Genomic DNA, 12,439 nt, shown 5'->3' on the forward strand with positions numbered 1-12,439 from the left:
GAAGAATGAGAGATGTGAGTAAGGGTTTGAGGGTTTCTTTTTATTTTAGTTTTGAGAATGAAAATTATTAAAATACCCTTAACCTTAAAACTTAGAATCCATGGTATATAAAGATATTTTTGTCTACTAAAACCCGGTACACATTGCTAAAATGTACCAATTGAAAAACATGCGTACGCACGTTAACAAACCCATATATATATATATATATATATATATATATATATATATATATATATATATATATATATATATATATATATATATATATATATATATATATAAAGTTTGCTAACTCATGTAACTTCTTAAAAAGTACTAAATTTTAGTTAACAAAAATATCTTCATATATTATAGATTCTAAACTTTAAAATTAAAAATATTTGAATAATTTTTGATTTTTTTATTTTTTTATTTTAAATTAAAAATAAAAATTATTAAAATATCTATATACTCAAAGTATATCTTTTTTTTATTAATAATTTTTTTTTATCAACTAAAATTTGGTATACTTTAAGAAATTATATAAGTTATCCTGTATATAAATACAAACCCCTGTATATAAATACAAATGATATTTCGGATGCAATCTCTTGCAACCAATCCCATTTCCTCTGTAGCAATTATGTTTATCTTTTTCTGAAATTATATTAAATCACATCTATTTTCTCTCTAATTCTAAAATTAACATTCAGCTCCTTTATTCTTTAAAAAAATATATCAAAATTGAAGGACTTTTTTAAATGGAAATTAATACCTTTTTCATGATAAAATAAGGGAGAAAATGTTAATTTATTAAAAACATAAAAAACATTAAATAAAGTATAAGAGTGAAGAATATTTATTTTAAATGTAAAAAAAATCAGTATAATAAGTTTGCAAACGTAATTTCGTCTTAAATTTAATAACTTTATAATTTATAACTATTTATGCATGCATGGGGTCATATCACAAAATTACCCATTCATTTTGAAGTTATAATGATTCAATAGCAATATTGTTAAATAAACTACACCGAGCATTGTCCTAGTAAAATTATTCATAGAATAACGAGTCATAGTTTTCTTGTTCAACTATGATTGAATCAATAATTGTAAAATACTTGCTTAATATTATGAAATAAACCAAAAAACTATACAAACCTTAAATCATCTAAATTCTAAATATAAAAAACATCTTATTCTACAAGATAACAAAATAATCGAGCAATAATACATTCCCAAGTCCCATAACTTTTCATTTTAAAAATGTTCAAAATAAATTAATTTTCTGCCATTAATTTTTCCTAAATTTAGTTAACTCTGTAATTCATGTGGATGATCTAACCAATTATCGATTCAATAAATCAAATCGAGCAGTTCGTTTCTTTTTCATTTCTTTATAAATTGTAAAATGTCAAATCTTAAATACATGTGTACACTTTCACATGGAGGAACACAGCTTTACAAAGCCTAATTCTGTCACAAACGAGAAAATATTGCTTCTGGTCTAACATTGGTTGGGTGGCATACCGGAAAAAAAAAATCACTTTTAATGAACATTATTTTTTTTTATATGAACATTTTTTTAAACGGTAGGAGGCTAGAGATCATGACACCCAATTGAACAGCAAGGATTTTAATTTTGGGGTGGGGCAGTTAACTGGAATTTTAAACTTGCTATAGTTGAATTATCAGGCTCAAGTATGACTAGTACAATGGTACATGACGCTTTAGGAGGGAACAATGCTAAACTAAAGATTAGTTGTGAGAGACAAAAAAAAAACATGCGATATCAAGTTACAGCACTTGGGGAGCGAGGGTTCTACCCATTTTTATATGAACTTTGAAAGGAAAGATTATTGTACATATCAAGTTCACTCAAATTGAGACCTACCAGTTTCACTTTGACCAATTGCTCCAGTGACGGAAAAGCTTTTTCATCCCCTCTACACAAGCAATGACAAAAAGATCACCCCGGGAGCATTAATTCAACAGTGTCAACATCATACGCATACAAGCAATCTTCGTTTTCCTCCCCAACTTAACCCCAAAAACAAAAAAACGTGTTCTTTTATAATATTCCTCAAGCATTGGAAATTAGCACATGGATTTAATTGATGGAGCAAAGAGTACAACGAGAGAATATGTAAAGGCACGGCTTATCTAGAAAGAACAATCTACTCAAGTTGACAACATGTTGAATTTGGCTCTGGTTCTACAGTGGTAAGAGAATGAAATCTACGACCCAGGAGGATTAGACACGAAGCTGAGGTCTTCCGGCAACCAGTTCCAATCATTATAACAAACATGTTTTCAATCATGTCTAGTAAAATGCACAAAGAATAATCACTAACCAATAGCAGAGCCCTTCATGATTCCACAGGAGAAAGGTATGATTGAATTCCAAAAACAATAAAAAGAATTCCGCCGGAGAGTGCAACCTGCAAATTATTGAGTACAACATTAAGATGACATAGACACTCGGCTTACCGCTCTACACCACAATTGGACACTACATCGCAAAAAGTGTTCTAATGGCTAGTAGTTATGCTGTACTATTTTTGTTCACATGTTGCACTTGTATCCACTTCATTATTCCATCAATTCTTATATACTCTTTTTCCTTGGTAGTCTGAAACTAATTTTAAATTATTTAAACTTGAGGTATGAGGACGATTTAAGATACGAAATATTGAATTTAAAATAAGTTCACAAAAAAAAATCAAGGTGAGGAAAAGAGATTGACACGAGCAGTAAAAATAAAAAGGATTATAAATTGTTACAATTTTTTCAGATATCCGAGAAGCTAAACTCTTCCCTCCAACAACAGCAGCAGAGGTGCACAACGCTTGTCCCCTGTGAAAAAACAATTAACAATTATACTCCTCCCATTCAAAATTGCAGGACTTTAAGATTGTCACATATCCTAGCTTACATATTTATGCCTCCTAACAAACACTACGCGTTTGCAAGGGAAGTAAACATGTACGCAGAATTACAGCAACAAATCATTGAAATAAAATGTGCCATCACGACAACCCAAGGATAAGTAGCGAAAGATTCGAGGAAATAAGCTGATTCCAAAATAAAGAAAGAAAAATTACAAGCCAAAACTTACAGAATCCCCCCGAGAACAACACCAAATGGATTCTCATCTGCAGCCAAACCTATGGTAGCCAGCTGAACAAGAAAAAAAGAGTTATGCTTATTGAAGTGATTAAGCAGTCTCCATTCTCCAATAAAGGAGCTTATTCAGTATACTAACCTGGCTCTTGTCACCCCATTCACCAAAAAAAGTGATAGAAAATGCCTGCATAATAGGGATGATAAAGGGAATCAAATTTAACCTAGTTCGGTGTTCAATTGCAGAATGTATAAGGATGCTACGATTAATAGTTTATCACCCAGTTCAGTTTTCAACAACATACTGTACAGAGGTACCACCATTAATATTGTATTACCTGTAGAAAGATAGGAGAGAAAAACTGAGATAAAAATGACCGCTGCTGCTTTTTAGCGACATCATCAACCTGGGAAATGAGGCATGGTATATACAATATCAGAACAACAAATGTATAGCATTTGAGAATTTTGTTTTATTTTAATATCATAATCAACAAGAGACTGGCAATAAGTTGCATAAATTGAGTCCTTAAAACAGGAGTCATCCAAATTTCAAATTTTGCTGTTGAAACTTTGCCTGCAAGATGTTATGTGCCTTACCTCATCTGATATTGAACATTTATAAAGCAATTCATTCAAAATCAATTCATTAAGAGCCTCTTTCCTGGATTATGTAGTAATAGTTGAAAATTCAAACTTCCAAGTATCTATCAACCACTTGATAGTCATAAGAGTTATAAAGTAAATAAAATATATTCTATTAAATAAATACATTGGGGGTAGCTTACTCGGGATTTATGAATGTAGTTTGTAACCTCCTATGAGCTCTTTTTTAGCTTATTTTCGTGAAGTAGTAAAAATAAGTTTTTTTTGGCTTGTATCAGTAAGCTTCAGAGTCAAACTTATGAATATGCTCTCTATTAGACAATATCTTATTGCATAAATGTTCAACTGTGATATGATCATGCATGCCTTAAAATCAAAAGGGAATGACATGAGAGACAGAAAATAAGGAAATGAAAATTTTATAAAACAGATATTATCTTACCTTTTTGCTATTTTTTGCAGCTCCATTGTTAGCCTTCCAATCTTTATCCTAATAACAGTACAAGCGTGCTATCAAGAAGACAATAAAAAGTCAACCTAAAATAAGAAACCAAAAATAGAGGTAAAATTATTAACCAATTTAGCTTCAACTTCAGCCAATTCTTCAGCATCCCTGTCCATCAAATAAAATCATTAAGCACAAGTCAAGATTCAAGCTTATTGTGAATAGAAAAGGGTGAGCAAGTTGATGTGATGGACAGATAACAATCACCCTTGTTCAAATAATGCATCTTTCAGGGACCAAAGCCCAAACCCCAAGAATAACAATGTAGTAATGTGATGAGTCCAAGTACGGGAAATCTGCAGAATTATATGAAGATCACTAAAGGCAGAAATCAAGGAAGAAGAGTAATTTAGCCAAACATGAGTTAGATAACACCCGTCTATTTGCCAAATATCTATTCTCAATACATTCAATATATTAATCAATGGACTGATACCACGGCACATCCTAAGAAATCTATAGGAATGAAAAAACAGTGATTGGAATTGTAAAGCGAGACCAGAAACAAAGAATACTCACCAGATTAGGAGCAGCCCAGCCAACAAGAGCAGACAGAATGGTCATCACCTAGTATTTTCAAAGTTAACACAGAATCATGAAACTCAAAAAGGAGGAAGAATAAAAGACCTATATCATACAATAGACAAATTATCTAACCATCAAAAAAGATAATACAGTGCAGTAAAAAATAAAGGAGAAAGGAGAAAAGAAGCTTACAATCAAAGATGATAAGCAACCTGATAAGACTAGACGTCGTGGGTGCCTCATAGCCAATATCTTGGATAAGCATCATAATATGAAACAGTCAGAGTCCTAATTAATTTCTAGTAGCAAAATTAGAAAAACAAATATAAAGGCCCTTTCTTCTCTGTGTGGAACTATGCAACGAGATAACAAATAAATAACACTAGTCATCTCTTCAAACACACTACACAAAACATAGCTCCCACGTGAGTTTGCCAGCCAGAGCAGTGAAGAATGTTTTACTCAAATCCAATTAACAGCGGAAACAACCGAATACATATTTGCATATTCACAAATACTCTAAAAAAAGATAATAACAATAAACAGAAAAGATTATATGTCAGTTGGTCCAGTCCAGAACACCACTCCAGTAGTCAAGACACGCTGGCTCTCATAAACCAACGAATTAATCCGGTGCAGTCGATGACAAGATCTACAGACGAATAGAAAAATGTAGAACAGGGCTAAAAATACTTCATTAAAAAGGTAGAAACTAACCGCAGCAGCAAAAAATGTTTTGTCGCCGATCTCCGAGAGAATAGTCATGGCCAAGGACTTCGTGAAACCCTAATGAAAGAGAAAAACAGAAAGAATAGGATTAATGTTGATGAAATCGAAAATTGAGAGAAGAGAACATTGTATGAAAATAGAAAGGGGAAACACCTGAACGATTGAACTCATGTTGGCCGAGCTAAGAAGAAGGACTCAGAGAGAATTGAAGACTGTGTTGTGTTGTGTAGTTGGTTGAAGTGAAAGTCGCCTGAAACAGAAGGTAGAAGGAAGGTGACAAAAGCTCAGAGTGACATGTGCGCGTGTGAGTGCTTTCCCTTTAAAAAAAATGTATTTTTTTGCACAGCATGGAATTCAATTCCCTTCTATCTTGATAAAAAAGAAAATAACCATAGCAATAGAAAGATGCTTCTCTTTTCACATTTTTCTATTTCTAAAGACTGCGTTTTATTTAAGTTTTGATTCTGTTCAAAAGATGCCTTTTACTTCAAAATTATAACATTTTAAAAATAATTGGAAGGTTTTTGTTTTAAGAAATTAAATTGGGTGTTTTTTTTAAAGACAATATATAAATTGATTTTACTGTTACAAAATCAATTTTTCTATTTCTACAGACTGCGTTTTATTTAAGTTTCTACTGTGTTCAAAAGATGCCTTTTACTTCAAAATTATAACAATTTTAAAATGAGTGGAAAGTTTTTTTTTTTAAATAAATTAAAATGGGTGTTTTGTTTTAAACAAAATATATAAATTGATTTTAGTGTTACAAAATCTTGAAAAGTTGTTTCCATTGTTCTCATCGAAAATAATTTGTATCATTATAAAAAATAGAAAAAGAAGTGTTTAAGTAAGTTTGTTTTGTGGCGAGCAATAAATCGCTGTAATAAAAACAAATAAATGCATCCCACGAACTATTTTTCAGTGGCACGTGGTTGCAACGAGGCATTTTAATAACTTAAAAAAATAATTTTGTCCTTTCTCTTTTGTGATTTGTTGTTCAGAACAAATAAATCAATGAATCCACTTCCTGCTTGTATCAGGTCTTTATCAGCTAACCTTAGTTTATTTTTCTACCATCTGTCTGCTACAAAATACCTCTTGGTTTCAAGTGATTGTATTTAGAGAGTCGGAAATATATTGTAAAAAGTCTTTTTCCACTATTATCCTTTAATCTCTTTTTTTTTTTTATGTTCACATCTTTTACAAAATGACATTGTGATATGTATAAAAGATTATCTATTTATCTGACTTAAAAGATTTTGTTCAAGACACAGTTAATACAAAAAATAAAGTCAAACACACATCATCACGAGTCTTTCCAATGTACTTTGTCCTCGCACAGGCTTAACCATGAAGTTTTTATGAGTTAGGTTACCAAAAAGCAAATGCATTTGGTGATATAAGTAGCCAAATCAATCTCTTTAAGTTATCCTTCAACTGTATAGTCTCATACCTATACAGTTTCTAGATCCATCTCATTCCAGTGTATGTTCGATTCATCCATGTGTCCCTTCCACTCGAAGCCTGCCAGGAGCCGCTCTTTGTCTGTGCCCCTTGCACTTCATGCCTCTTGCACCGGCGTCACTCCCCGCCCTCGTCAGTGCCCGGGTGTCACATGTCCACTAGCTTCCGCTTGGTTCGTCCTCGAATCACACCGTATTGGGAGAGGCTAGGCTATGATACCATAAAACAACACAGCTCACACACGCGTCTCTAAAGTACCTTGCACTGTGAAAATGACTCAACAGGACCCTACAATTCACCATTCAGTGAGTTTCACATTTTTCCTCATCTGTTTGAGCTGTTTGATGTTGTTTGACTGCCAGGATGTATGTATGTCTATATAACTGATTTGGGTGGCTTGATTTTGCAACATGATTGAGGGTGTGTTGTATTGTGTGTGAATTATAGTTTAGAAGTATGTATGAAACAAAGTTGTGATTGGCGTAAGTGTAACAGTATGGTTGATGGACGTAATTCCATGGATCTCAAAGGGAGGTCACATGGTGGTGCCCTATGTTATGGATGTAATTCCATGGATCTCAAAGGGAGGTTACATGGTGGTGCCCTATGTTATTGGACGTAATTTTGTGATCTTCAAGGAGAAGATTCATGGTGGTGCCCTGAATGTTTAGAATTATTTGCATGGTAGCTCAGTCTTGGAGGTTTTCCTGACGCTCCAATGGCCTTTCATTCTCAAGTAGAGAGGATTGATCCATGTGGTGAGGAGTAGCAGGAGGTCCTAGTCTTGGAGGCTTCCAGTATGCTCCAGGGCGCGGAACGGACTAACCTCGTGAGTGTGGTAGGGTGGAACCCATTGGCAACGGCTTTGCAAAGCAGTAGAGGCCACCACGAGTGCATAACCCGCCATAGCTCGACAATCATTCTAGTCCGGACGAGTTGGTTTATAATGCAACAAGTCTTGTAATGTCATTTACCATGTTTTGAGTGAACTATGCATGCTGTGTGTGTGACTGTATAACATGATTTTTGTATATCTAGCTCACCCTTCTTCTTGTGTTTGTCTGTTGTTTGTGTCGTGTTTCTGTTGCAATGATCATCCACTTGGATGTGAGTAGAGGTGGATGAGGTACCACTGGAGCAGGCCTTGGATGGTGATGATGTTGCAGCTTAGTTTGTTTAGGATTTCCTAGTTAAGTTATACTATCTTGAAATACTCTCATGGGTGTTTGTTCTCCTATATCAGAATTGTGGACTACCATAATATATATTTGTTATATTTTTGGGATGTTACAAACATCGATAAAAGTTTTTATATAAATATTTTGCTAACTGTGGGTCTTTATCGAGATAAATCTCAATTATATATTCATTGATCCAATAGCTATTTTACATGTGGTGGTGTGCAACAAGTTTTAGCTAAGTTTCATGGTTTATTTTGTCTTTGGATGTACAAGCAAGTGATGTCACTAATTTAAGTGTGAGTCCAATGGATAGAGATAAGAAAACATAGCGCTATATAAAAATTAAAAACTTATTAACCTATTGTCTTAAGGTTTTGAGTAAATAGTAGTATTAATATCTTATGTGATTGATTTTAGGTCTTATTGATATTATATGTCTTCTTTCTCTCTAATAGATCAAACTCTAATATTATAAAGGTGAGAGGATATATGTTAATTTTTAGTAAATAGTCTCTAGTAAATGGTTAATTACGATATATTCCATAATTAAAATGTATATATTTTTAATAAGATATATAATATCAAGTATCTATGTTTGATTAATCAATTATTTTTATATCATAATTGATAGCACTTTGAACATACATTATGTACAAAATGGTTTACAAACTTGCGTATAATATTATTATCTAGGAAAGTTATAAATAAAACATTTAGAGATATTGTCTTATTATCATCTTGTAATGAATATTTTAAAAATTATATTTAAGGTATTTTACAATTTGTTAATCATGTAAGAAAATTACAGTGACAATGTACCAAAAAAACTAATTAAAAAATAGCAAAAAAAGGTATCTTGTCTTGTCTTCCATGTTTAACTTTTGAAGTTTATTTTAATGCTTAAAAAAACAAAGTGTCTGTTTGCGTTTGCAAATGATACTAAAAAAAGTAATGGATAATATTCAACCTCAAAACCACTTTTTATTGGTTCCTTATGAATAGAGAGTTGAGGATCACAAAAAAATTTAGGATACCCTGCTCAGATAAAACCAGTTTTGGAAGGTTCTCATTTTAGTTTTCTTCAAAGAGAAAAGTACTTCTGCACCATCTTATATAATTTTAATAATTATTATATTTCTACCTAAACTTTTTAACCGGGTGTGTTCAAGATGAATTTGAAAAAGAGTGAACAGATTTGATTGAATTTAGATGGATTTGAATGATTTTTTTTTAAATACTTGGAGGTAAAGTGATGGATTTAAGAATGAGGGATTTAACTTACATACGAGTTAAAAAGAAAATAATGAATTAAAAATATAAAGTTATTGTTTTACCTTTGTAATTAAAATTAATATATTATTATTATTACTGAATAATAATAATTATATTAATAATTATTATTTATAATAATATTTTTATATTATTATTGCAACTATTGTTAATATTATAATTATAACAATAATTAAGATTTATTATTAGAGTTATTATAAAAGAACAGTATATAAAATCAAAAGTTCACATTTTATAGAATTCTATTAAATTGATAATAAAAATTCACAATAATAATATTAACATAATAGTTATTATAAATGTAATTTTTAGATTAAATATATTTTTGGTTATGTAAAAAATTGAATTAATTACTTTTCAAAACTCTGACGTAGATTTGATTCTTTTAATATAATTTTATTATGTTTATTTGACTTAACGTGTTTCATGATATTATTTTTGAAAAAGTGTTAAATAATGTTAGAAATGTTAAATAAATTAAATAAAATTATATTAAAACTAATAAATTCACGTATTTTTAAAGATAGAAATTAGATTAAAACTAATTTTAATTTTCATTTAAAGTTAATAGATTAAAATCATTTAATTTTTATTTTTTAATTGATATTAAATTTATTAATATTAATTTATAATAATTATTATTACTATTAATATTATGATTATTATTGTTCACTTTTGTAATAATTTTTTGACAATTAATTTTATTACTGTAGGTGTATTGAATTTTAGTGGTCTACATACATATAAACTTTATCCATAAAGTGTTTTAGGTGAGATAGAAGCATAATACCAAAATAATCGTATTGAAGTAAATGGTACCTTGAATTAACTAGTAGTCATAAATAACACTGTCCTAATATAGAAAATTTGTTCTTTAGGGAATCGATTTGCCACTACAAATACAAACACAAGATGTTTTCAGGGAATCAATTTTCAATCTTTTAAAAACTAACAAAATCAAATCCATTTTCAGGACAATCGATTCTCTACTTCAAGCAAACTGCAAAGTGTTTCTCCTTTGACTACAAAGCATAAGAATGAATGTGAATACATCCATTTTGGATGCACAGATAAAAGCATAAGAATAATAAGCTATAATTTCAAAAAAGATTATGGTTATTTACTTAAAATCATGATTAATGACATGTCTTTTGTAATAAAAATGGTAATCTTATATAAAAGTACGAGGTTTATTTTTATCACTGACAAAAAAATACGCAAAAACAAAAACTTACGCCTAGGTTGTTTTCATCTATAATATGATGTTTATGTATGAGTTTGAACATAAAATCCTATTTTAAAAGATAATGATACTTTGATAACATTTTGACAACATTTTAACACTATCTACGTATCATTTTGTGATTGGTTTATGTTGGTGTTTATAATTATTATTATTATTGATTGTGGAGTAGTTTTGAATCAATCACAAAATGACATGTAAATAATTTTAAAATATTGTCAAAAAAATGTTGTTAAAGTATCATTATCCATCTCAAAATACCACTTTTACCTCTCAGTCACAAATAAGAAAAAAGGTTTTTCCTGAAAAAATAAATATTCATCCGAAAAGTCAAGTTCCATGAAAATCACGTGAGGGCATAGGCATAGGCATTAAAAAACAGAGATGAGGTGATGATGTAATTGGGCACTCTCATAACTAAAAGAAAAAGCTAACAACTACCATACACTAATATAGGACAATTGATTACCTTTCAATGGAAAGAGATATCTCCCATTTGGAAATTTCTAATCTCGCTTTGTTTTTTTATTCCTTGAAAGTCGGAGATACATAAATGACCAATTAGGTGAAGATTGACACAATAAAAAAACAATGTCAATGAATTCGTTATTGTGTTCAAAATACAAGTAATTAAATTCTTAATCCAGCTTCTGTTTTCACATTTGTATCGGCATATCTCCTTCTAAAACAATCGAGAATATAGTTTTTTTTTTCTACACCGACAAAGCTTAGTATTATTTGAAATTTCAATGTTAAATATGTTTTTAGATAAATAGTGATTTAAATATAAAAAATATTGATATGTTTCATTTTTTAATACAATAAAAATTTCATTTTAATATAATAATTTTAATTTTATTTCTTCAGTGTTTTATTTGGTCGATTATCAACGTGGTCGAACATGTGTTTTTCCTAGATTAATAACCATGTGTGTATGTTAAACATTAATGAATTTATTAATGATTTTAAATTTACAAAATAAAAAAAATGGTAACAAAATTTCTTTAAATCAGCGATAATAACAAAAAAATTATTATGTATTCAATTATTTAAACTAAGAATAAAATTCAAATAAAATTACAATTTTTATATTAAAATTGTTACTTTTTTCTTATTATGTGTATTGTCTTATCTACTATTGTTGACAAAATGAATGAAAATAAGTATGTTAATTTTTATTATGATAATAAAATATAATTAAATTATAAATATTATTATGAAATTAAACATAAATATTTGTATAATTTTGTTATAAATAATTTTTATTTATTTTATAGGTATTTTTATGATCAAAAAAAGTTGTTAGGTTTAGAAGAACGACTGAATTAAAAATTACAGTTAAATTAAAAAAAACACTTGAAAATAAAATTAATAAAATAATTATTTTAATTTAAAAATAAAGTCAAAACATAAATATTCACACAAGAAAATAAAATTATATAGATATAGGTATAGACGTATAAACAGTAAAAACAAAGCCTTGACATTTAAAAAAAAAGAATTATATCAACCCTTTGGGCTAACCCAATACTTGTCATGGGCTGAAAACCCAATAACTGTTGGCCCAAAACTCAAGCAAACCTAGTATCATTTAAAACTAAACCCTATACAAACACATGATAACTCAGTAGTATCTGTGCGAATGACAGACAATTAAAAACCTTTTGAAATTTCAATAAATTTAGTCTACAAGTAAATTAATTTGTAAAAGTTTCTAAAATAAGGTTTTTAACTCATATAAATTAATTCGTAAAATTTTATTTTTAAATTAGTCATAGGAAAAAATTATGTA

General features: G+C 29.6%; 1 protein-coding gene across 1 annotated transcript; it reads right to left on the reverse strand.

Annotated features, from left to right (window-relative positions):
- Positions 1-1,642: 1,642 nt before the first annotated feature.
- On the reverse strand, positions 1,643-5,830 carry LOC108324900 (GDT1-like protein 4). The gene is made up of 13 exons (XM_017557842.2): positions 5,623-5,830; positions 5,458-5,526; positions 4,933-4,992; positions 4,735-4,782; positions 4,423-4,511; positions 4,287-4,323; positions 4,153-4,200; positions 3,443-3,511; positions 3,247-3,291; positions 3,100-3,161; positions 2,765-2,837; positions 2,336-2,422; positions 1,643-1,927 (listed from the first exon to the last, which is right to left on the reverse strand). The coding sequence occupies exons 1-12, from the start codon at positions 5,638-5,640 to the stop codon at positions 2,351-2,353; spliced, it is 690 nt and encodes a 229-aa protein (XP_017413331.1). The 5' UTR covers positions 5,641-5,830; the 3' UTR covers positions 1,643-1,927; positions 2,336-2,350.
- Positions 5,831-12,439: the final 6,609 nt, after the last annotated feature.

This window comes from Vigna angularis, chromosome 3 (genome assembly GCF_016808095.1).
Source record: "Vigna angularis cultivar LongXiaoDou No.4 chromosome 3, ASM1680809v1, whole genome shotgun sequence".
NCBI classification, from domain to species: Eukaryota; Viridiplantae; Streptophyta; class Magnoliopsida; order Fabales; family Fabaceae; genus Vigna; species Vigna angularis.